Below are 26101 nucleotides of genomic sequence, written 5' to 3'. Positions count from 1 at the left end.
GGGCGCCGCACCCTAGGTTGCTCCGCGTCCGGGGCCTCACCTCTGGCCTCCTTTCGCTTCCCCAGCGCCTGGCCTTTTCGCTTGACCCAGAACCCCACAGCCAGCCTGCCCTCCAGCCCCCCGCCCCTGAACACTCAACCCCGGGTAACCTCCAGCACGGACCCCCTCACCCTCTCTCGGTCTGGCCGGATCCACCCTCTGAGCCTCAGCCACCTCTTCCCCGCCCCATTGGCCTCCCCTTCCTCCCCTTTCTCCCCGGCCGTCTCCATTCATCCAGCCATTGTCTCCCGCCTCCTCCTCCCCTTCCCCAGGCGGCCTCCCCCCGCCCCCCGCTGCCACGTCGTGGTTTGAAGGAGCCAATGGGCCCGCGCCGCCAGGTGTCTCTTACCTGCACCACGTGGGGGAGGGGAAGGGGCGGGCAGGTAGAGCCACATCCCAAAACAGAAAAGCTTTCAGCCATTGCGCGCCTCCCGGGGGTGCAGCCCTGCTCCTGGCTTGGCCGAGGCGCACGGGCAATTGAATACAAAAAGGCCAGGCCTCTTCGCCCTCCTTCCCACCCCCCTTCCTGCCCTGGGCGTGGAGCACCGGCCGGGCCAGGTGTTGGCTGGGGTGGTTGGTTACCGCCTTTTGCACCGGCGGCTGCGAGGAGGGGGGTGGGCGCTCTTTCTTTTTCTCTAAGAAGAGGGGAATTTTTTTTTTCAAGCCCAGGTTTTCTCGTTTTCGCCTCACCTCCTCCCGACCCCCCTTCTCCCCCTCCCCACCTATCGTCATGACGGCGTCTCCGGATTACTTGGTGGTGCTTTTTGGGATCACTGCGGGGGCCACCGGGGCCAAGTTGGGTTCGGATGAGAAGGAGCTGATCCTGCTGTTATGGAAAGTCGTGGATCTGGCGAACAAGAAGGTAACTTCACCACGTTTTTTGTTCAACCACTAGGAATGGGGCAAGAAGTTTGTTGTGGAAGTCGGAGAGGGGATCGGTTTAAAGGGAAGAAAAAAAAAATACTCGTTTGCCCACTTGTGAGGCTGGACCCGAGGCCTACAGAAATCCTGAATCAAACCAAACTTGTTCTCCGACCGCCTTGGAGCCATTTCAGCCTTCTGAAACCCGGCCCAGGTGTAGAGGCCCGGCGCTGCCGAGCCGGATTCGCGGCGGGTCGGAGGACGTCCACCGAGACTGGGGGTTCCCGAGACACTGGGGTCGGCTGGCAGAGCCCGGGTGACCCGATCTGGGTGGGGTGGCCGGCCCAGGATGCGCCGGGCCCTGGGCCACCGGAGCTGCTGGCTGTGATTTTGCAGCCGGACCCCTCGAGGGGTGCGGGGTGGCGAAGGAAGTGGGGAAAGCATTTCTGAATTGACGGTGGGGAAAACTGACCCATCTTCTCTCCCTTCTGGAGGTGGGACAGTTGCACGAAGTACTAGTTAGACCGGATCAGTTGGAACTGACGGAGGATTGTAAAGAAGAAACTAAAATAGACGCCGAAAGCCTGGCCTCCGCGCCGCAGCTGGACCAAGCCCTCCGACAGGTGACAGCCCTGGGCCACGACACCCACCAACCCCTGGTCCCGACCGCCCGGCGGCCCCCCAAGAGACCCGACTCTACCGCTAGCTCCACGCCTTCTTGGGGCGGTCCCCACCCCCCGCCCAAGTCCCTGGGGTGGGGTGGCAAGACTTCCAGCCGCGTGGGTGGGAGCCACCCCTGCGGGCCCCGAAGGAGGCCCTTGGGGAAGGGTGTCCCTCCGTCCCCCAAATCCCAGGATTTGGAATCCAAATTTTGTTCGTTGTTGAGTTGCGTCCTGAGTGGTTCTTGGGGGGCAGAATAGGGTCAGCCGCGTTTCACGTAGTCGAGTGTGTGCTTAGCGGAGTTTGAAGCCTGGTGTCTCCGTCTCCAGATCCTGACCCCGCGGTGCAGGAGTGTGCAGCTCGGGTGCACGCCGGGGGGCGCCCCCGCCCCGCGCGCGGTGCTCCCACCAGGAAAGCGCCCGCCTGGTTTCAGTCTGCTGAACTCCTTAGAGAAAGGCTCGGTTCCGTCCTTCTTCCGTGGCGTTGATCCAATCCCAGGGCGGGTTTGCAGGTCCCAGCTTGTAAGGGCTTCTCGCCGGGTCACCGTGGAACTGTTGGAATCCCCTTATTGGGATTGAAGTGACCTAAAAACCGGCTTCTCCTGGGGACCGGGGTGCTGACGATTGCGGGAATCGGGATAGGGCGGGGCGCTCCGCACCTGTGCGCCCCACGCTTAAGGCCTCTGTCCTACGCACGAGTTTCGAATTATTGAAGAAAATGATCATTTCTGGGGAAAAGTTGCCAGCCTTTACAAAGATCTTTATCCGTTTTGTTTATTTTAAATAGATACCTTGAACCTGGCACATCCAAATATTAAAAACAACAACAAAAATTAACATCAGGAAATGATGATGTAATGTGAAAGCAACCTGCTAGTGAAAAAAGACCTCTCGACCAGTCTTGAATGAATATATCATGAAAATAAAGGGGGGAGTGGGGTGCGCTGGAAATGGAAGGTAAAAGGCATTATTAACTTCTGCGGGTACACTGCGGAGAGATTCCTTACCCAAAGCAATTTGGCCAGTTTGCGGGAAAGGATTCTTTTGTCGTATTTTGCCAGCCTCGCTGAGGGTCCCACCTCTCTGTCCATGATTTCCTCAGGTTATTGTTTATCAGTTTTATATCCATTGCATCCTTCCCTGTGTACATTTTTTTTCTTTCAGTTTAACCAGTCAGTGAGCAATGAACTGAATATTGGGGTAGGAACTTCCTTCTGTCTCTGTACTGATGGACAACTTCATGTCAGGCAAATCCTGCACCCTGAGGCTTCCAAGAAGGTGAGTTCTGGCCCCTGAAAAAACTCTTAGACTTTTTGGAAACGACTGGAAGCTTTAAAAAAAAAATGTATCCAAGTTATTCTATTTATTCTGGCCTCTGGAAAAATGATTGGACTTTCAGGGAGTGAGTGGAGGCTTTTTGAAAAATGATTTATTCAAATTATTATTCTTATGTATTCACCAGTTGCAGTATATGAGGGGTAGCTGTCTGCTGGGTGCAGAATTTCAGTGTGGGGAAATAAAAGGACAGCCGTTATGTTTGGAAATTTTTAATGTACTGGGCTAAGGTTATAGCTCACTTAATGTAAAAATTCCTGGGTTCTAGCCCCAAGAATGGGTGGTTGCACACACACACACACACACACACACACACACACACACAAATACATCCAAGTCAAAGTACTTAATTGTATGGAATTGTACACTTGAAAGTTGTAGATTGCGTCTTGGTAAGGTATACAGTACATTAGTAATATGCCTGAGACCCAAGAGTCTACCTGGAGACCCAAGGATCTACCCTCATCACATCAAATGTTAAAAAAAAAAACAAGTTTAATGTGTAGTGTTTTGTCACAATTAAAAATGCATGACTTTCATACAGATGCTTAAGATTGCACTACTTTTATAACTTTATATTTGGTGCTATCACAGTCTACTTTTTTGTATGTGGGTATAAACTTTGCTTTTCAAGGTACTTGTTCCCCTTTCCCAAAGCTAACACAACATCTGAACTTTTCTGCAAGTATGGAAAAGAAAATAATATTTTAATATGTAATTATATTTCCATTTGTGAAAATGCTTTATTCTAAAGGGCAAAATTATTCGAGTAAACCTCTTAATCCCTTAAATTATTTCTAATTTCATTAAATGGACTGCCTAAATAACATCTAAATATTAATTATAGTGCACTTCACTTTGATTTTAAGTAAATATTCAAAACCTAATTCTTTTACCTTTGCTAACTTTCCTGCTGTGGAAGAGATTATGGAGTGATAACATGCAGTCTTACCCTGGATTGAATGTGTTTTCTCTCCCTAGGAAGAATATGTAAGGACTGTGGGACAGTGGAGAGCATAGGCTATGCAGTTTAGCCAATCATTGTTAATGTCATTGCTATTAATGCAAATTCATTTGAGCTGTAACTTCTTTGTAGTAAAACAAAAAGGGAGGCACTGAGCTTGAAAAGATAAAATACATTTAGGTAACTGAGGCAAATTTTGCAGTGAAAGCTGGAGATTGACAATTGATGACAGAGACAAGTACGAGTCGAGCATGTTTCTTTCTCTCTACCTAAAGTAGGGAAACCTGGGAAGGTAGTTAAATGTACAATTGAAGTCTGAAAGAGAAGCCAGGTGTGCTGCTTCATGCCTGTAATTCCAGATCTCTGGAGGCTGAGGTAGTATGATCCTGAGTTTGAAACCAGCCTGAGTTGTATAGGTGAGTTTAGCTCAAAAACCAGTAAAGAATAAAAAGGGAAAGAAGAAAAAACAAGTCTAAAGGAGGAACTCAAGTTTCTCTGCCTTAAAGATTGAGGAGGTCACTCCTTTTACAAGATCCTTAGGAATAATTTTATAGAAGGCTTCTACCAGTTACTGTATCTTTGATCCAGAAATAGAGAAGAGATGGTTTGTTTGTTCCTCAAAAGACATATAGAGAAGAATAAAAACTTAATTTCTTTCCCTACCAAACCAGAGGAAAGAAGCTATTACCATTATTTTAGACAGACTGCTTTGGGGAGAATACTTCCAGGGAAAAATTAAGTTGTTTTCTTGAGCCACTTCTATTAGGGCTAATTAAATATAAGGAACTAAACCAATTTAGCTTCATAATTAAAGTAATTTTGTCTATTAATTTATATGCAAAGTGGCAATAACAGTGATCTTGCTATACAGAAAAGCAATACTTAAAAAATGTTTTTGTTTTTATTTCAACCAGGCACCAGTGGCTCTTGACTATAAGCTTAGCTACTCAGCAGGCTGAGATGTAAAGACTGGCTGGAAACCATGGGCAGGAAAGTCCATGAGACTCTTAACTACCAGAAAGTCAGAAGTAGAGCTGTAGTTCAAGTGGTAGAGCACTAGCCTTGAACAGAAAAGCTCAGGGACATCAACCAGGCCCCAAGTTCAAGCCTAGGACTGGAGCACAAAAAACGTTTGTCTAAGACAAAGATTTCTGGATATATTCTTCCAGATTTCTATAGGAAACCAGCCTTCCCTCCCTCCCTCCCTTCCTTCCTCCCTTCCTTCCTTCTTTCCTCACTTCCTCCCTCCCTTCCTCCCTTCCTTCCTCCTCCCTCTCTCCCTTCTTTCTTGGCAATACTGGGGTTTGAACTTAGAACCAGACCTGTTTATAGGACAGGTGCTATACCATTTGGGACATGTCTCTGGATCTCTTTGGTTCTTTTTTTTTTTGGCCAGTCCTGGGGCTTGAACTCAGGGCTTGGGCACTGTTCCTGATCTCATGGACTTTGCTGCCCAGGCTGGCTTCGAACAGCAATACTCAAATCTCAGCCTCATGAGCAGCTAGGATTACAGGTTTGAGCCACCAATGCCCAACTAGAGCCGTTAGTTTGAAATATAACACAAAAAAAAGCCAACATCTCATATAATCCAAAAGAAGATGTTGGATAGATGAGATATTGCAGAGGTATTTAATAAGTATTAAAACCTTGATTTCCTTTATATTTGAACCAACAAATAAATTAGTAGAAATGTACACAAAGTATTTTGCACTTATTAAAAAATATAAAATTTGTTTTTCAAAATTAGCTAAGTATACTAGTAGTACATGCTCAGGCTGAGAATGTGGCTTAGCAGTAGGGTGCTTGCCTTGTATGCATGAAGCCCTGGGTTCGATTCCTCAGCACCACATAAAGAGAAAAAGCTGGAAGTGGTGCTGTGGCTCAAAGTGGTAGAGTGCCTTGAGCAAAAAGGAACCCAGAGACAGTGCGCAGGCCCTGAGTTCAAGCCCAAGGACCGGCAAAAAAAAAAATAGTATTACATGCTTATTATTATTATTATTATTATTTGGCCAGTCCTGGGCTTGGACTCAGGGCCTGAGCACTGTCCCTGGCTTCTTTTTGCTCAAGGCTAGCACTCTGCCACTTGAGCCACAGTGCCACTTCTGGCTGTTTTCTATATATGTGGTGCTGGGGAATCGAACCCAGGGCTTCAAGTATATGAGGCAAGCACTCTTGCCACTAGGCCATATTCCCAGCCCATATTACATGCTTATGATGTTAGTATTCAAAAGAGTAGAGCAAGAGGAGTTTGAGGCCAGCCTATGCTACATAAGAAACTCCTACCAATAAACAAAAAATATAAAATAATTATCTTTATCTATAATAAAATAAACAATTTACAATCAATTATTTGTTAAAATAAATTAATAATCTATATAATAAAATATATTAATAGTCTATATGTAATAATTCTTTTTAAACATAATCTTTTTATATTTTGTTTGTTGCTAAGGCTGAAACCCAGGCAGGGTTTTGCTTATGCAAGTACTTTATCATCCAGGTACAGCTTCTGACATATGGTACATGTTTTAAAGTCTCATTTTGCATTCCAAACTATAGCCAAAATAGTGGGAAGGAAAACTAATGTAGGTCTGTAGTTTGTAACAAAAATAATCTTTCAGTTAAATGTTTATTTTAAACTACACATACACACACACACAAACACAAAGTAGTTAGGGCTCTACTAGGTATTATAACTTAATCTTTTGTCTAAAGTTAATGCATCTGTGAGAAAACTGACACCTGAAAACACAGATGGTCTAAAATAATTATGGACTGAAGATATAACAACCCAAGTGTATTATAGCTTCAGAAATGTTTTGAATTGGATGAATAATAGAGCACTGATGTTGCAATCTATTTTGTTAAAACAAGATTTTTTTTAAAGACTTGTATTCAGGAACTAATATAATAATTAGATCAGATATTTAAGATAAAGCTGCTCCTACACAGTCTGTATGTGTGTATGTATGTGTATGCATATGTATATATGCACATATGCATGTGCACATATGTCAAACCTGGGGTTTGAAATCAAGGTGGGCTGGGTGATCTCCCTGGGCTTGTTGTTGTTGCTGCTCAGGGCTTCCGCTCTACCTCTTGAGCCACAATCTGGCTTTTAGGTGGTTAATTGGAGATAAGAGTCTCAACAACTTCTGGCTTTTAGGTGGTTAAATGGAGATGAGAGTCTCAACAACTTTACTGCCAGGACTGGCTTTGAACCAGGATCCTCAAATTTCAGCCTCCTGAGTAGCTAGGCTTACAAATGTGAGCCATTGATGCTTAACTGTAGTCTTTTTTTCTTTCTTTCTTTGTTTCTTGGCATGTATTAGTTGTATAAGGTGAAATTTGTTGTGACATTTCCATACATGCATATAATGTACTTGATGAATCTTATATTTCTAAATGTTGTGGTCTGGGGTCATGGCTCAAGTGGTAGTATGATAGGCTTATACTTCATTCTCAGTACTTAAGGTAGAGAAATAACTACTCTAATTGGTGAGTTTACAATCTCTACCTTGTCCTCCTCAGAATGTATTACTACCTGAATGCTTCTATTCCTTCTTTGATCTTCGAAAAGAATTCAAGAAATGTTGCCCTGGCTCACCAGATATCGACAAACTGGATGTTGCAGCAATGACAGAGTGTATCCTTTAAAAGATTACCCAAGATCATTTCAAAATATAGATCTAGTGGAGAAAAACAGTAATTTAAGAAACTTCTAAATTCTTTCAACTTTGTCAGTGTATGGATGAAATTGCCCTGTCTTTTGAAGTGGTTATGATTAAGTGAATGTGAACTTTGGATGATCTTAAAGGTAGATTTTTGTGAGGTTATTACATCTAAGATAAGATTCGATGTCAGACAATGGAATTTTTTTGGTTTTGAAATTTTTTTGATGGTGGTGGTGGTGGTGGTAGTAGTGGCGAATTGTGGAAGAATGTGAGCACTGTTTTTGGTGCCGATCTCTATACTATTTGTTCTTCATTCTTTTGGTCTTGGAGTTGATTTTGGTTTCTTCAGAATGTGTAAAATTATCTTAGAAAGTAATGATTAGTACTTTTAGCCTCTAGGTTTCTGTAGTATAGTTACAATCATAGTCACTGTAGCATGATGTATTTAGGGATGATAAAATAAGGTCCAGATTGTCTACCAAATTCTCTAATTACCACGATAGGATATTTGATTCATTATATATTAGAAAAGTAAAGTTTATAATCTTATGGTCATGAATGATCGTTAAAGTGCTAATTAATAAGCAGTTACATGCTAATATAGTAGAATGGAAACTTGAGTACAATGTAGACAATTCCTTGACAGCTACTTTTAGAATCATCACAAAGTCCAATTTAAGTTACTCTCAGAACTTCTTGTAGATGCCACCCCTGCCCCAGAGGTACTGTCATGTAGCCCAGGGTAGCCTCAAACTAATGATCTTCCTGCCTTGCCACAGAAGAAAGACTGGGGTTATAGATGCACACATCATGCCTGGCTTATAATTAGTTAGTATTAAACTTCCTCATTATCTTTAAAAACCATAACCTGGTTTTTGTTCTATCTGATTAGGAACTTCTGTTCTTATGATCTCATTTAAAATTATTACCTACCAAAGGCCTTATTTCCATATATAGACCTTATCTCCCCATATAGTCACATTGGAGATAAGGTGTTAAACACCTATTTTCAGGGGCAGTTTCATCCTCAGCATATGTTGAACTATTTAATGTACTATTACAAAGCAAAACAAGAATATCCAGAAAAAAATTCAGGGCTGTGTGTTTCTCAGTGGTAGAGCAAATAAGTGCTTAGCATTCTTGAAACCCTACTTTCCATCCCCAGCAAATACACACAAACTGTCAGTAGATACTAGAAGAAAAGTTTCAAATGTTGTCTTAATTTAATTGCCTTATTTTTGGTGTGTGTGGTCTTTTATGTGCCCCCCACCCCGCCCCACCTCCCAAGGACCAAACTCAGGGCCTTGCAGTTGCTAGGCAAGTGTTCTTCTACTGAGCTAAATCCTCAACCCTTTTTGTCTTAATTTATTATTATTATTTTTTTTTTTTGGCCAGTCATGGGCCTTGGACTCAGGGCCTGAGCACTGTCCCTGGCTTCTTCCCGCTCAAGGCTAGCACTCTGCCACTTGAGCCACAGCGCCGCTTCTGGCCGTTTTCTGTATATGTGGTGCTGGGGAATCGAACCTAGGGCCTCGTGTATCCGAGGCAGGCACTCTTGCCACTAGGCTATAACCCCAGCCCTTTTTGTCTTAATTTAGAAAGACACCTTCAGTGAGAAAGGCAGTATGTGGAAAGTTACCTTGCTGGGTGTTTTAGTGTAGACCTATAACACCAGGGCTTGGTAGACTGAGGCATAATTGTGAATTTGAGACCAGTCTCTTGAGGAAGGAAAAGATAAAAAGTGTTATCCCCAACTATTCAGTTCTCTCTCTCTCTCTCTCTCTCTTTCTTTCTCTGGTCCTAGTGTTTGATTGAACTCAGGGCCATATATATTTGCGATGCACACACTCTACCTGTTTAGGCCATACTGCTAACCTCTCAGTTTCTCCTTAAAGTGAAGATTAATGATTATAGGTGAATATACTAGTAAAAATGTCCAGTGCTACAATATGATGGTTCTTATCTTAAGGCAATTGGGTTTTCTTGATGTGTTGCTGTTATTGTTGGTTGTGGGGCTTGATCTCAGGGCCTGGTTGTTGTCCCAGAGCTATTTTTTGCTCAATAAGAGTGCTCTACCACTTTCAGTCATGGACTCATGGGCTTTCTCTCATGGACTTTCCTGCCTGGGCTGGCTTTGAACCTTGATCCTCAGATCTCAGCCTCCTTCGGTAGCCAGGATTACAGGCATGAGGCACCAGCACCCAGCCTTGCTATGTTACAGTTCAGAAAAAAACTTGTTAAAATTTCATCGGGAATGTGATAGAGTGGTACCAAGGGCTTGCCTAGCATGCATAAAGCCCTGGATTTGATTCCTCAGTACCATATAAACAGAAAAAAACAAAAGCAGCATTGTGGCTCAAGGGGTAGAGTGCTTGCCTTGAGCAGAAGTAGTTTAGGGACAGTGCCCAGCCCCTGTGATCAAGCCCCAGGACTGGCAAAAAAAAAAAAAAAAAAAAAAAAAAATTTACCCATTTTCTCCAAAGACCTTCACAGGTGTAAATTTGGTCAACTTTGAGATGGTTCCTGGGAGCTAAGTTTCAAGCCTGTAATCCTAGCTATCAGGAGGCTGAAATGTTAGGAACACAGTTAGAAACCGGCCCTGGCAGTAAAGTCCATGAGCATCTCATCTCCAGTTAACAACCAAAAACCAGAAGCTGAGTTATGGCTCAGAGTAGTAGAGTGCTAATCTGTTTTTTTGTGGGTTTTTTTTTTTTTTTTTTTTTTTTTTTTTTTTTTTGCCAGTCCTGGGGTTTGAACTTAGGGTGTAAGCACTGTCCCTGGCTTCTTTTTGCTCAAGGCTAGCACTCTACCACTTGAGCCACAGTGCCACTTCTGGCTTTTTTTATATATGTGGTGCTGATGCTGAGGAATAGAACCCAGGGCTTCATGCATGCTAGGCAAGCACTCTACTGCTAAGCCACATTCCCAGCTCCTAGAGTGCTAATCTTGTGCACAAAAGCTCAGGACAGTGCCCAGGCCCCAAGTTCAAGCCCAGGACTGGCAGACACACAAAAAAGACAAAAATGAAAAGAAATGGTTACTAAGTTTTCTTTTTTACTGTGTGCTATGTTTTCCTACACTTTGCAGCACTTTTTATTATCTGACCTTTGGTTAAATGAATAAGTTGGTGTGGATGTTTTTTGTTTGTTTTGTGCTGGTAGCAGGGCTTGAACTCAGGGCCTCAGGCTCTTGCTCAGCCTTTTCTGTATGTAGCTGGTACTCTACTGTTAACTTTCTATGCAAGCAATCTGTCACTGAGCTACATCCTCAGCCCGGAATTGGTCATTGTCTAGTGGAAAAGGAGACTAATGACTGAGATATCTAGAGTCACATAATTTAGGCCTGAGTGGGCATTGCTACTCTGGGAGTTTTACCTAAGCCTTATTTTTGCCTCGGTTATTCCCAAATGTACACTTTGTGAACTACTATGTGCTATGTAAATAAAGAAGTATGAGCACTTCGATGACAGAAAAAAAGGCTTAAGAATTTCTTGAATGCAGTTCTGGCTCTTCAGCACTTCTTTCCCTCTTGTCTTGTATTTGTTCACAAAGCTGTTGGTTATTAGGCTTCTTAGTTATTCCAGTTGCACGTGTGTTGCTTGCTTTATCATTATGCAATCAAAGCTAAGAAGACCTTATCTAGCAGGTGAACTGTACATTGCATTTTGTAAGCCTTTATGTGTAATCAGGCAAGATGGTGTAATGAGGAGCACAGCAGTGCTTCTATTATTTATTTATTTATTTATTTATTTATGCGTGGTGCTATTCCTAAGCTTTTTTTGCTCAAGGTTAACACTCTACCACTTGAGCCACAGCTCTACTTTGGGCTTTTTGGTGGTTAATTGGAGATAAAGACTCTCATGGACTTTCTTGCCTTGAATGGCATGATCCTCAGAACTCATCCTCCTCTGTAGTCAGGATTATAAGCATGAGCCGCCAGTGCCTGAAATATAACTCACTCTTAAAGAAATACTCTTTGACTACAAAGACATAGAAAAATTATAGTTAAGAATATTTTTTGAAAACATTAAAGGTAACTAAAACTATAAAAAAAAAATCTATTGAACCATGATCCTGTCCTCAGCTCTGTCTCCTGAGTAGGTAGGACTATAGGTACAAGCCTTTAGCATCCAGTTCAGTATTTCTCACTTTCTTCCCCCTATCTTTCTACCTATATCTATCTCTCTATTCCATCTCCTCTCTCTTTTTGTGTCAGTCATGGGGCTTGAACTCAGGGCCTGGGTGCTGTCGCTGAGTTTTTTTTTTGCTCAAGGCTAGCGCTCTACCACTTTAAACCACAGCACCACTTCTGGTTTTCTGGTGGTTATTTGGAGATAGAGTCTGCCCAGGCTGGCTTTGAACTGCTATCTTCAGATCTTAGCCTCTTGAGTCATTAGTATTACAGTATGAGAGCCACCAGTACCTGGCTTTGGTGTTTTTCTTTGCCATTTCTGGGGCTTGGGACTCAGGTCCTGAGCACTGTCCCTCACTTCTTTTGTCTCAAGGCTAGCATTCTACCTCTTGAGCCACAGCGCCACTTCTGGCTTTTTCTGTTTATGTGGTACTGAGGAATCAAACCCAGGGCTTCATGCATGCAAGGCAAGCACTCTACCACTAAGCTATATTCCCAGCCCTTGCTTTTCTCTCTCTCTCTCTCTCTCTCTCTCTCTCTCTCTCTCTCTCTCTCTCTCTCTCTCTCTCTCTCTCTCTTTCTCTCTTTCTCTCTCCTTCCTTCCTTTTTCTCTTTCTCTCTCTTTCTTGTTTTGCCGTCCTGGGGCTTGAACTCAGGGCCTGAGCACTGTCCCTGGCTTCTTTTTGCTCAAGGCTAGCCACTCTGCCACTTGAGCCACAGCGCCACTTCTGGCCTTCTGGCTTTCTGGCTTTTTCTATATATGTAGTGTTGAGGAATTGAACCCAGGACTTCATGTATACAATGCAAGCACTCTACCACTAGGCCATATTCCTAGCCCTCTTTCTTTCTTCTCTTTCTTTTTCTTTCTTTCTTTCTTTCTTTCTTTCTTTCTTTCTTTCTTTCTTTCTCTTTTCCTTCCTTCCTTCCTTCCTTCCTTCCTTCCTTCCTTCCTTCCTTCCTTCCTTCCTTCCTTCCTTCCTTCCACCAGCCCTGGGGCTTCAATTCAGGGCTTGTGCACTGTCCCTGGCTTCATTTTGCTCAGGGCTAGCATTCTACCACTTGAGCCACAGTGCTGCTTCTGGCTTTTTCTGTATATGTGGTGCTGAGGAATAGAACCCAGGGATTCATGTATACAAGGCGAGCACTTTACCACTTGGTCATATTCCCAGCCCCAAAGTAGTCTTTTTAAAATTTAGATAATCCTGGTTTTCTTAGCATATATCCATTAAACCATTTTTCTGTAATGCTAAGGTAAATTTATGAATTTCTGTTTGATTATCAGTCATTTCATCCTTGGGCTATTTGACATGATCAGCAAATTCCATTTCTCCATGCAGGTTTCTAGTAACAGGATTTAAAAAAGGGTTAAAGCGTTCAGGAGTTAGTAAGGATGTGTGTATGACACTTCTTGGTGGGTATAAAGGGCTAGTAGGGTTTTTGTGTATTTTCAAGTACTGTGACACAGTGACATTGACCTATTTTTCTCATAGATGAAAAATAAAATTGGGTACTAGTGGCTCATGCCTATCATCCTAGCTACTCAGAGAGCTAGATGTGTGGATCACAGTTCAAAGCCAGCCTGGGCAGAAAATTCTGTGAGACAGTCATCCCCAGTTAACCATAAAAAAAAAAAGGCCAGAAGTGGAGCTGTAGCTCAAGGGTAGAGTACTAAACTCTGAGCACAAAAACTCAGGGACAGTGTCCAGGTCCTGAGTTCAATGTCCAGGACCAGCAAAAAAGTTTTGAAATTAAAAAAAAATTGAAAATTAAAATAGAGGAAATGGCCTCAATAGCATTGTGATTAAATACATGAGCTCTCGAGTCACATTTACCAGGGACAAATTGTTTACACTGCCAGCCTCAGTTTCACCATACTGAAATGGGAAAGATTGTCCCAAGGACTTGTCCGTATATAATTCCTTTAGCCAATGTGTGGTCTGCCCACCCTCCTGGAGACTGATCCTGGACTTCATGGGTTATCAGCAGCTGTTAATGACTTTGAAAAGGATTTCCTTGCTAATTCCAAACTTTGTTTAAACTGTTTTACACTTCAACTTTGTCAACCTCATGCGAGACTTCCTATGTAACATTCAAAGCATAACTACATGTTAGTACAGTAAGCTGCAACAGTAATTTGGCTTTTTTATTTGTAAAATATTGTGTGTTAGAGACAAAGCTTAGAGATACGATTGTCTAGCAATCATGAAACCCTGATTTGAAACCCCAGTTCCATTTCCCCTCTCCTAAAATATGTGTGCATGCAGATATGCATATGCATACATATGTGTATGTATGTACACATATACATGGATGTGTACATGTGCATATGCACATGTATATGTGTATACATACATATGTGTATATGCACATATGTGTATGTACATATAATATATAAGTATATGTGTATATACACATACAGTGAATTTGGTTCATTCTACCCTTAGGTATTTCATGCTTAAAACAGGGCCATTGTAATTCTATTAACCTTCACTGCCCTACTTAAAATGGGGAGGGAAGCATTGAAACTTCTGTGATACCTCTTCATATGAAATGGATTTGGAATATCCCTTAGTACATAGTTAAGCTGTGCTAGTAGTTGACCTTGTTAGCTAGAGGGGAAGGAGTTATCTTTGGCATCACAGTGGCGTGTTGTAAACCAAGTCGGTAAATACTCTGGCTAGTGGTTGGTAATGAGTTAAGTGACTTGAAATACTGTAAGTTCCATGCCATCCCTCAGAGTCAGGTTGATTTCATATGGTTTAATTATTTAAATAAAAGTTTTACTTTTTACATATGAGCTTGAACATTGTAGGATAATTTTGTTTGTTTTAGAACACTTGTTTTATTTTCGTGGACTCTCCTTGTTTCTAATTCATTTAGTTCAAGTAAATGTCCTTTTTAAGACAAGTTCCCATTATGATTTTCAGGTTGGGCTCAAACTTGTGATATTGGAACCTCACCTCATGTGTAGCTGGGATTTTCAGGCATGTGCTCCCATGCCCTAAATGTCTTTTTTGTTTTATTTTCAGGGCTGAGTATCCAGCCCATGACATTTTGCATGCTATGCCTCTCAAACTCTAAAACTGAAGCACATCCCTAGTCTAAATTTATTTTTATGAAATAAAGTCTTTGGTCCCTTTCATTGGTTAGCTTCTACCCACATCTTATTTCTTCCAGGGTATAGTTCACTCATCAGGTTTGTTTGAATTTTTTTCACTTGGTCCTTCATTACAATAATACCTCTTAGAGTCTTTGTTAGGTAAGGATCTTTTTTTTTTTTCTTGGAAAAGGAGAACTTCTGAGAAGTAGAGTTAAAACTAAAGTTTTCAATCCTTTGCCTCGCATTTTATTGCTGGTATAAAAAGGTTGTTTCCTTGCCTCCTGCTGGTACATTTTCACAGTGGCATTCTTGATTTGCTTCTTTCAAAGCTACATAAAATAAAGCAGATTGGTTGGTTGTGTGTGAGCCTCAGGGCCACAGAGAGTGAGAGTACACGTTTGATACCCGGCATCAAAAACAAAGAGGAAAGCACTACCAACAAAAATCAGATTGCGATGAAAAGCTTTTTTTTTTTTTTAATAATACAACTCTTTTAAGAATAATCTATTGCTTTCTTCTTCCTTTTTTTTTTTTACTTCGTGTACTTGTATGGAATTCAGTTGTTTAGAGTACTATATGCTTGGAGTATTATTTTGCTTTTGCTTTGCAATGATTTACACATTTGCTATGTTTTTGTTCATTACCATAGGCTTTTAAATGTCTGACGGCATCTATAATTATGTTATGTTGTAAAAAAAACCAAAAACACAAAACAGTAGAAGAGGATGTTACAAAGTTTATTTTCCATGGGTTCCCTGACATACAAGTGTAACCTTGAAGTGGGATTTTGTGAGATGTAGCTATAGTTACGAAGACCATTTGTTATTTTATAGGTGTGAATCCTTTGGATACAAGGAAAAACAGCCTGCAAAGGGTACTACTTACAAGTGAAAATTAGGTGTCCTGAAACTAAATGTGTTCATTTTCTGGCAGTCAGGAAGGGATTTTTTTTTTTCAATATCTAAACCATATTAATGAACTTCATAGTTTCTCTCTGAATTACACCTTTAGCTAATGAAAGGGTGGGTTAATTCTTAGTCTGTTTCATCAAAGATGATGCTAAGGTAAACTTTCCCCCTGTTGAGAGACAGTGTTAACTAATCTATGTGGAAATGTAGCACTTCACTCTATGATAGCCTGAAATATTTTTTCCCACCCTGCTGGGTGTACCCTTCCTCATTCCCTCCTGGCATTTCTCATTTGTAAAGCTGGCTGAGCCTGTTTGTGCTGTTGTAGCTGCCTCAGGGGCAGAATGAGTAAGTTGCATGACAAGCCGTAAATCAAGAGGCCCAGACTCATCTTTCCTTCTCTCAAGATCAGACGTGAAGCAAGTAATTCTAAATTCTAATTCCTTGATAGGGAAAAATGATTGATACTAAAACAGTTTTCAGAGAATAACTTTGTTTTTGTGTTCAATTCAGATAAGGATTACTATTGAAGAAACATGAAAAAGGAGGAACGTGTGTGTGTGTGTGTGTGTGTGTGTGTGTGTATAAAAGGAGGTGGTTTGGGGCACACAAGAAGAGAAGTCTGGTGGCTTTTCAAAGCTGTTAGCAGCTTAGAGAGACTGATCTTCCCTGCGTGATGATGCAAAGGAAAACGTGTTGGTACGTGCAGTGTCTAACCCAGTCAGCCAAATGCCAAAACCATGTTCTTAATTAAAAAGGAGACTTTAGTAAATGATTCTTTAGCTACAAATAAGCTTCACAGAAAGGAGACTTTACATTTTAACTTTTGATCTTTGTCTTCTTCACCTGGGTTTTATCTATGCATTAAAAAAGCACCTCAGGAAAGGGTGACATAGCCCCAAAAGAAATATACTCTTTACCTGACTTATGTAACTTTAACTACTCTGTACATCACCTTTCTAATAACAATAAAATTTTTTTAAGGTGTCTTGGATGCTACTGCTCACAACAAATTAAGTAAAGCCTCTTATCTTTGTATAGGGAATTGTGTATACTCAAAATTAGAGCTTAATTGTAACTCCAGTTCTATTACCTGCCAGCTAGTGACTGAGTGAGTTGGGGAATGTTTTTTAAACTACTTTCCCTATCCTGGTTACTTATTTATTTATTTATTTTTGCCAGTCCTGGGGCTTGAACTCAGGGCCTGGGAACTGTCCCTGCTTCTTCTTCTTCTTCTTCTTTTTTTTTTTTTTAAATAGATTTTTATACTTTATTGAAAGAGGACAACTGTACATTCTTCCATCATCACTATAAAGACAAATAAATGATTATATTCACAGATTGATTGGATTCTTTCTGTTAAAAGCACACACAGTAAGTAGCCCTGATACACATTCAATATTTCGATCCTGGGCCTTCGATTTGACTCGAAGGTGTTGGAGAAGAGTTCATGCCTTTACAGTATGCTTCTGGCCTGCGTGGGAACTATGTTTTCATCAGGAGTGTTACATTGCCTTCTAGCATGTGCAGTTTTATTTTTTTCTTTCCTCTGAGGACTACTTTGATAATTTTGTAAAAGCAAGACTGTTTCTCTCCAATGGTGTGAATTATGTGCACTCCTTAGGTGTCACTTGAAGTCCATATTTGTCATTTTGCTAGAATGTTTTGCACTTTTTCATAACCACTAGCTTGTTACTGCTTGTTACTGAGTTAAACAGATGCAGGACAGACCCTTTACCATGGTGACAGAGTTGTTTAAGGAGTCAGATTGTAGTATTTTACTAATCCATATCAATCTCCAAAATACTAACATTGTTTTCTGTTAAAGCCTTCATAAGCTTTACCATTTTGTGATACCTAAATACTAAAGGTGGCATTACATTATTCAGTGAATGTTAAAAATGAAAACAATCTGTCAACAAGATGTCCCTGCTTCTTTTGCTCAAGGCTAGCACTCTACCACTTGAGCCACAGCACCACTTCTGGCTTTTTCTCTTTATGTACTTTCTCTTTAGGTACTGAGGAATCAAACCCAGGGTACCATCCATCTTGATTATTCTTACCTACCTTGGGAAACTATTGTAGAAATTACAAGGACTACAGGGTGACTGGCATAAGTGGAATTTAATCAATGGTTCTGTGTATGCCAGTTTAGTCTTAGAAGTTACTGTGGCTGCATGCAGGGTAGATACCAGCACATAGGAAGTGTACAATGCAGAAAAAGTAATGTATTGGGAAGATTGTATCTGGTGGGCTCTTAAATTGATGGTGTGGCCTAGAGCAGTTAGGGAAGGCTTTGGTACTCTGTGGCAGTTCTGGTGCAGTATGGTCAGCAGACGTGAGGAGGTTAGATATCTTCTACCATTTATGAGATTAGATGTATCTAACGATGTTCTGCTATGGAGTTACTTGGTGAATGTACTGGTAGTTATGTGGTAACACTTAATGTATTATTGCAAGCTGACTTCAACTTATGATCCTCAGCCTTCCTAGTGCTGAGATTATAGGTATGTACTATCATACCCAACTCATACTATGTTGTACATTATAAAATTGGTGTATATTATATTTGAGTATAAAATTTATATGATACAAATGACTGGTATTGAAATGAAACATCCAATGACTGCTAGCTTTTGATGAAGATACACACTTACTTTAGAAAGATTGTAAATAATAAACACTTCTGGTTTTGCCCTCAATTTGAAATTGAGCCATATGTCTAAAAGCCCTGTTCCTAGTATATATACTGACATGGCCCAGAGCCCTCTTTTAGTTGGACATAGGGACATGAATCTATTCCCAGCACTTTAGAGATTGAGACTAGAAGATTTCCAGACAAATCTGGGCTCTGTGTGTGCGCGCGCACACACGCACACATGCCATATACACGTGTGTGCCATGTATAGGTGTGTGCACATGCGTGTGTGGCTACTGAGTTCTTGGATTGTTTAAAAAATTATTCTTAAAGGACTAGCATTTGCTACATTCAAAGAACAAGTGGATATAAAAGTATTTTGGACGGCAAGTTTGAGTAAAAGAAATAGTGTCAATAATGTAGAATGTCCATTTCAGATGTTAGGACAAAATTTGTCATTTAATATCTGTGGTCTTGAGTGTCATGCCCTTATCTTTAAGTTGCATGGTAATTGTCTTGTTGATGCAGTAAAGATGGATACAATGAAAGATTGTTTTCTTTCTTTATAGTTTGAAATGTAGAATTCTGACTGCATGCACACATTTTCTGTGTGGTTTCATTGCCAGTCCTGCCATTTCCTATTACTTAAGTAGAATTGTTTTTGATTGGTAATAGTCCCAGGGCAGGACTGACTTGGGCATTTGAATCAAATAGGTAATCAGAGACTTCAGGGACTACAGATGGAGTTTTGACTTATGAGAAGCAGCTATCCTGAGATTTTATAGAATTTTGCCTGGAGTCTTGGCTCTGTATGAACCCAGACTTAGGAATATCAGTACCCTTATTTTACCTCTCCAAAATATTTCCTTAACTTAATTTCACAGGTTTAAACTTTGAGAAGAATAGTTCAGTCTCCCCATATGGAGCCTCTCAAGTTGAAGATATGGGAAATATAATTTTAGCAATGATTTCAGAGCCTTATAGTGAGTATTACTATTGTAATAGTTCAGTTCTAGAAACTGGTCCCACTATCAACTACTATTTCAAATTTCTTCCTACAACTTTACTCTCAAATAGTTAAAATAATGACTTCTATGTTCTTCCCATTTATAGATCACAGATTTTCAGACCCAGAGAGAGTAAACTACAAATTTGAAAGTGGCACTTGGTAAGAAGCTGAATAGTACTCATCTGAGTTTTTTGTTTTGTCAGTCATGGGGCTTGAACTCAGGACCTGGGTGCTGTCCCTCTCAAGGCTAGTGCTTTACTGCTTTGATACAGCACCACTTCAAGTTTTCTGGTGATTAATTGGAGATAAGAATCTCATAGACTTTCCTGCCTGGGCTGGCTTTGAACTGAGATCTTCATATCTCAGCCTTCTGAGTAGCTAGAATTATAAATGTGAGTCATCTGTGCCTGGCTTCATTTGAGTTAAAAAAAAAAAATCATTCTTGGACTGGTATATAGCTTAGTGGCAAAGGTGCTTGCCTAGCAAGTGCAACATCCTAAGTTCAATCACCAGTACCAAAAAAATTGTTCTTACTCAATTTTGCAGCATTCAGCACTTTACTAAGTATTTGTGCTTTGGTAGCTTTCATTAGCTCAGCTATTATTTAAAGTGTGCTTATACATTGGCATTAAAATTTTAAAGTGTGGCCTCTTCAGTCACTGACAAGATACACTATTGTATCTTGTTTGTATTTGTGATTGTTATTTTAATCTCTTCAATTCTACCCAATTGGAAAGATTCCAAAGGAAAAATCATAGGCTTTAAAAGAGTTCATGGTTTTTAGAAAGGTAAGTTAGCTTCTTCATTTTCTTAAAAATTTGATTGATTGATAGATTGTACTGAGATTTGAACTCAAAGCCTGGTGCTTGTTTGGGCAAGTGCTCTACAGCTTGACCCACCACTCTCTTCTGCACTAAACCAAAGGAAATATCCAGGGAGAAGTATGAAATGGTGATATCTCTGTGAACATAGATAGTCCTGGTTATATTTGCCAGTCATCCCAGTAAATGAAATTTATGAATAGAAAGTTCTCATAGCTTCGCCCATAGAGAGACTTTGAAGCTTATTTAGTTGTGGAGAAAGTGACTCATTAGAAACATGTTGTAGGATTACTGAAAATATGAACGTGAGAAGGACAGAACATCAAAAGGTATCAAAATGCATAATAGGTGATTTGCAAATGACTCACTAAGGTGTGAGGACTCCCAAGTGTTTCCATAAACACGGTGATGGCTAAAAGGAAGACATCTTAATGGCAGACTTGTGACTTCATACACACATTCCTGATGTGGGTTAATCACTAGTTCTACTGCCAAATGGGTTTAACCCCCACTTATGTAGGAGAATGGATTTTAATCTGTCCTTTTTGGGTTTTGATCAGGCCATGAGGGGATTGTGTGAACTTTGTTTCCTATGCATTGATCCTGGGTGCTTTTGAGTTTATTGTAAACAAGTAGCTCTTTAGCTGATGGATAGTTTCCGGGTGAACTGGCTGAATTGGATCTATATATGCAGTCAAATTAGTTGACCTCACTAAAGAGTACTTTGTAACCACTTTCCAAGGTTTCAAAGGAAGTCACTATTGCTAATTCATCTCAACTCCACACCAATGAGACCTGAAGTTAGGCGAATTGCCTTGGGGGTGGGAGTAATAGATGTCAGACTTAGAAGCACGAATATTGCAACGTCATATTTTGTTTCTTCCACAGCAGCAAGATGGAACTTATTGATGATAACACTGTAGTCAGGGCACGAGGCTTACCCTGGCAGTCTTCAGATCAAGATATTGCAAGATTCTTCAAAGGACTGAATATTGCCAAGTTGGTTTTCTTTGATTTGTGGTTTATTCTTTTCCAAAGGGTTTACTGTCATTTTCTCCTCTGTGTTGTTTTCTACCTGCCATCTATTTTATTTTATTTTTCCAAAGGGGAGGTGCAGCACTTTGTCTAAATGCTCAAGGCCGGAGGAATGGAGAAGCTCTGGTTAGGTTTGTGAGTGAGGAGCACAGAGACCTAGCACTGCAGAGGCACAAACATCACATGGGGAGCCGGTACATTGAGGTACGTCCTCACACCTCCAGACATTTTACCTCTTGAAGAAAGTCAAATGGTGGAAGGCTTACAAAACCATGATTTCACGTCTCTCTTTTTTCCTCTTAGGTTTACAAAGCCACAGGTGAAGATTTTCTTAAAATTGCTGGTGGTAAGTGCCCTTTACACATGTGGCAATAGTTCAAAGAAACTGAAAGCTTTACCTATACACTAAGTAGATGTGCAAGATTATGAATTTTTTTATTTCCCAAGGAAACATGGAAACATTTTTTCTGTTTAAGGTAATAATAAGAAATTGCTTCTGTTATCAATGAGCTTAATGTACTGTAACATTTGCCCTAAGGCTTAAGCCAACTTATTGTGGTTAACTAGCCATTGAAAATAAAAACACACAAAGGTGAAAGGTTCATATAAAGTCACAAACAAAAGCCAGGCACTGGTGGCTGGTACTTGTAATCAGAGCTACTCAGGAGCTTGAGATATGAAGAAGCCAATTCAAAGCCAGCCCTGGCAGGAAATTGTGTGAGACTTTTTTGTATGTGTGTCAATCCTAGGGCTTGAACTCAGAACCTAGGCACTGTCCTGAGCTTCTTTTTTACTCAAGGCTAGCACTCAACCACTTGAGCCACAGCACCACTTCTCACCTTTTCTTTTTAGGTACCGAGGTACTAAGGAATCTAATTCAGGGCTTCATGCGTGCTAGGCAAGCACTCTACCACTAAGTCATATTCCCAGCCCCTGTGTGAGACTCTTAGCTTCAATTAACCACCAACAAGCCAGAAGTGGAGCTGTGGCTGAAGTAGTAGAATGCCAATCTTGAATGGGGGAAAAAGCTAAGAAACAACACCCAGGCCCTGAGTGCAAGTCCCAGGATCAGTGCACACCCATGTACAAACACACACACACACAAACACACAAAATCATGTATACGAGAAAGAGTTGGGGTTCTCTTTGAACCAAACAACTGTTTTCAAACAGCCTGGCTACCAAATCAGAGTTTGATACAACTTTGCTTCTACATTGTCTCAAAATTAGGTATTTTACCAGTGTTCAAGGATATGATAGGTTTCTAGTATTTTGGGATGTGTAGTATTTGCAGAAATTTCAGCAGAAAGAAAGGGTATTTTAATTTTTATTATTTTTGTATTTTATTAGCATATGCTAGTTATCAAAAATATAGGTTTCATTATCTTTTTTTTTTCTATGTTTTTCTTCTAGTGGTTTTGGGGCTTGAACTCAGGGCGCTGGCACTATCCTTGAGCTCTTTTGCTCATAGTTAGCACTCTACTCCTTTGAGCCACTGCACCACTTCCTGTTTGCTGGTAGTTAATTGGAGATAAGAGTCTCACAGACTTTCTTGCTCAGGCTGGCTTCAAAGTGCAGTCCTCAGATCTCAGCCTCCCGAGTAGCTAGGAGGTGTGAGCCACCAGCGTCCAGCTTTCATTGTATTTTCATACCTATATGCAATGTACTGTGATAATAAACTCCCTCCCCGCAACGTATTTAACTATACTATGGTCTTTCCTTGAATGTGTGAACTTTTTAACAAAAAGTAATGAGGAAAATAATACACTCAAATTTCTTAAAGGTATCAGCCTACTTCTTTCTCATACTTTATGAAGTAGGCAGGTTTTTTTTGTTTTGTTTTTTTGCCAGTCCTGGGGCTTGAATTCAGAGCCTGAGCACTGTAGCTGGCTTCATTTTGCTCAAGGCTAGCACTCTGCCACTTGAGCCATAGCGCCACTTTTGGCTTTTTCTGTTTATGTGGTGCTGAGGCATGGAACTCAGGGATTCATGTATATGAGGCAAGCACTCTACCAGTAGGCCACATTCCCAGCATGAAGTAGGCAGTTTTATAGATAAAGAAACTAAGGCACAGAAACTAAGCTTTACAAATGTCATAACCTTGCAGATAGAATTGCCAAAATCGGGCCCAGGCATTCTGGCCCAAGGGCTGTGCTACTTTTGTACTATTGTGGTTGTTGAGGGTTGGGTGAAGGGCTTTGTGCAAGCTCCTCACAAATGGTCCTGCTGAGCTACAACCCCACCCCGCCCTTGTGTTTTGGGTTTTTTTTGCCAGTCCTGGGGCTTGGACTCAGGGCCTGAGCACTGTCCCTGGCTTCCTTTTTGCTCAAGGCTAGCACTCTGCCACTTGAGCCACAGCGCCACTTCTGGCCGTTTTCTGTATATGTGGTGCTGGGGAACCGAACCCAGGGCCTCATGTATACGAGGCAAGCTCTCTCGCCACTAGGCCATATCCCTAGCCCCCGCCCTTGTGTTTTAACTAACATGATGACTTAGTACTTTTTCCCTAGGAACATCCAATGAGGTTGCCCAGTTTCTCTCTAAGGAAAATCAAGTGATTGTCCGGATGAGGGGGCTGCCTTTCACGGCCACAGCGGAGGAAGTGGTGGCCTTCTTCGGACAGCATTGCCCCATCACTGGAGGAAAGGAAGGCATCCTTTTTGTCACCTACCCAGATGGGCGGCCCACAGGTGATGCTTTTGTGCTCTTTGCCTGTGAGGAGTATGCGCAGAATGCATTGAGGAAGCACAAGGAGTTGCTGGGTAAAAGATACATTGAGCTTTTCAGGAGCACCGCAGCTGAAGTTCAGCAGGTTAGTTTTTTTTAAGAGTAGGTGGGGAGCTTCACATCAATTTCATTTTAATTGGTTTTGGATTAAGTCATGGTATTTTGTTTAATTAATAAGTATTTCTTAAATGCAAATTGCAATGTCATGGGAATAAAATGATGATGTGTTGGTATTTTTGCATCTATTGCCACGTGTAATGTGTGCTGAATTCTGTTCTTTACCTGCCATTATTTAGTGTTAAAATAAAACTTGGAGAATGTAGAATGAAGGGCTTTGTGCAAGCTCCTCACAAATGGTCCTGCTGAGCTACAACCCCACCCCGCCCTTGTGTTTTGGGTTTTTTTTTGCCAGTCCTGGGGCTTGGACTCAGGGCCTGAGCACTGTCCCTGGCTTCTTTTTGCTCAAGGCTAGCACTCTGCCACTTGAGCCACAGCGCCACTTCTGGCCGTTTTCTGTATATGTGGTGCTGGGGAATCGAACCCAGAGCCTCACGTATATGAGGCAGGCACTCTTGCCACTAGGCCATATCCCCAGCCCAGCATTTATTTTTTATTTATGTTCTTGGATAAGAGGTGAAATGTGAAGATGATATTAAGGGGAACACTATGTAGTGAAATGAAAAGTAATACATTGCTGCAAAAGTCCATACTAAGATACTTGTCCTAATTTTTGTGTTTGTCCAGGTTGACACAACCTTACATGGTGTGTGACATGTGTCTTCTCATATATTGGGCAGAAGTAGGTACCACAGTTTTCAGTTGAAGTGCCCAGGTGTCTCCATCAGTACTTCTTAAACCGTAATGCACTTATGACTCACTGAAGGAACCTGCTAAAAATGCAGATTCATACTTATAGCTCTGGAGTAGAGTTGAGACAGCATTTCTCTTGTTTTTGGTACTGGGGTTTCAGCCTCAGGCCTTGTACACATTATGCATATATACTCTCTGCACCTATGAAGTGTATGCTCTTTTATATACATGTTTCTGTATGTGTTAAGCATAAGCTCTATGTCACAGCTGCTACCAGCCTCTTGACTGCATTTCTAACCAGCTCTCAGGTGAATCCATTGCTAGGCTGCAGACGGCACAGGAACAGCAAGGCTCTAAATCGTGTGTTTTGCTTTGCATCCAGGTGCTGAATCGATTCTCCTCTGCCCCTCTCATCCCACTTCCAACCCCTCCGATTATTCCGGTACTACCTCAACAATTTGTGCACCCTACCAATGTTAGAGACTGTATACGCCTTCGAGGTCTTCCCTATGCGGCCACAATAGAGGACATCCTGGAGTTCCTGGGGGAGTTTTCCACAGATATTCGTACCCATGGGGTTCACATGGTATTGAATCACCAGGTAAAAAATGTTGGGGAACTGACCTGCTTATTTCCCAGTGAACAAATGTTTTCCTCTTTAAAAGAATCAATATTAATTGAGAAAACACCTGAACTATAATAGGGACCCATTTTCAGATCCCCCTCTCCACCTGAAGGCTTTCTTTACTTTCTTTCATGGTTTTTCTTTCACTTTCAAATATACTTACTCTGTTTACCTTTAATAAAAATTATATAATTAAGCAGTCTTTAGGATATACTCCAGAAGAGTGCTATTATTAGTATGATAACTGAAATTCAGCTCTGATTTTCCTCATCACATAAATCTACCATTTTATCAGTAGTCTCAGACAGGAGCTAAATTTAACAGCAGTGCATATGACACTTGTTGCAACCACTAAACTCTGCAACTCTGTTGTTACGGTGTTGGAGTGGTCACAGACAAATGTGTTTACAAGTGAGCATGTCTGTGTTCCTATGTATTTTGTTTTGGTTTTTGCCAGTCCTGGGGCTAGGGACTCAGGGCCTGAGCACTGTCCCTGGCTTCTTTTTGCTCAAGGCTAGCACTCTACCTCTTGAGCCACAGCACCTCTTTGAGCTTTTTCTGCTTATGTGGTGCTGAGGTATTGAACCCAGGGCTTCATGTATGCTAGGCAAGCATGCTACCACTAAGCCACATTCCCAGCCCTCCTATATATTTTGTATCCACAGATTCATAAATAATTTCACAATCTTTTATAAATATGACAGACATCAAATTCTAGACAGTAAAATGCAAAACTATGAAAGATTTGTATCTATGCCTTCTATT

The 26101-nt window shown here is 41.2% G+C and overlaps 1 protein-coding gene across 5 annotated transcripts in view; it reads left to right on the top strand.

Moving 5' to 3' along the window:
* Positions 1 to 330: 330 nt before the first annotated feature.
* Positions 331 to 26101, top strand: part of Esrp1 (epithelial splicing regulatory protein 1) — a 59729-nt gene continuing 33958 nt past the window's right edge. For 3 of the 5 annotated variants that reach the window (XM_048358401.1, XM_048358404.1, XM_048358402.1), the window contains exons 1-11: positions 332 to 901; positions 1395 to 1523; positions 2724 to 2837; positions 7390 to 7504; positions 19194 to 19292; positions 19423 to 19477; positions 21028 to 21138; positions 21246 to 21378; positions 21478 to 21520; positions 23685 to 23986; positions 25094 to 25312. In XM_048358401.1, the coding sequence (XP_048214358.1) occupies positions 770 to 901; positions 1395 to 1523; positions 2724 to 2837; positions 7390 to 7504; positions 19194 to 19292; positions 19423 to 19477; positions 21028 to 21138; positions 21246 to 21378; positions 21478 to 21520; positions 23685 to 23986; positions 25094 to 25312 (1452 nt within the window). In that variant the 5' untranslated portion in view covers positions 332 to 769. Of the gene's footprint in view, positions 902 to 1394; positions 1524 to 2723; positions 2838 to 7389; positions 7505 to 19193; positions 19293 to 19422; positions 19478 to 21027; positions 21139 to 21245; positions 21379 to 21477; positions 21521 to 23684; positions 23987 to 25093; positions 25313 to 26101 lie in introns of all 5 variants that reach the window. The other 2 variants (XM_048358403.1, XM_048358400.1) reach the window with 2 other exon arrangements.

The sequence above is a fragment of the Perognathus longimembris genome, chromosome 12, assembly GCF_023159225.1.
Source record: "Perognathus longimembris pacificus isolate PPM17 chromosome 12, ASM2315922v1, whole genome shotgun sequence".
Classification (NCBI taxonomy): domain Eukaryota; kingdom Metazoa; phylum Chordata; class Mammalia; order Rodentia; family Heteromyidae; genus Perognathus; species Perognathus longimembris.
Note: the sequence above shows the minus strand (reverse complement) of the source record. Positions and strands in the feature narration are given on the sequence as shown.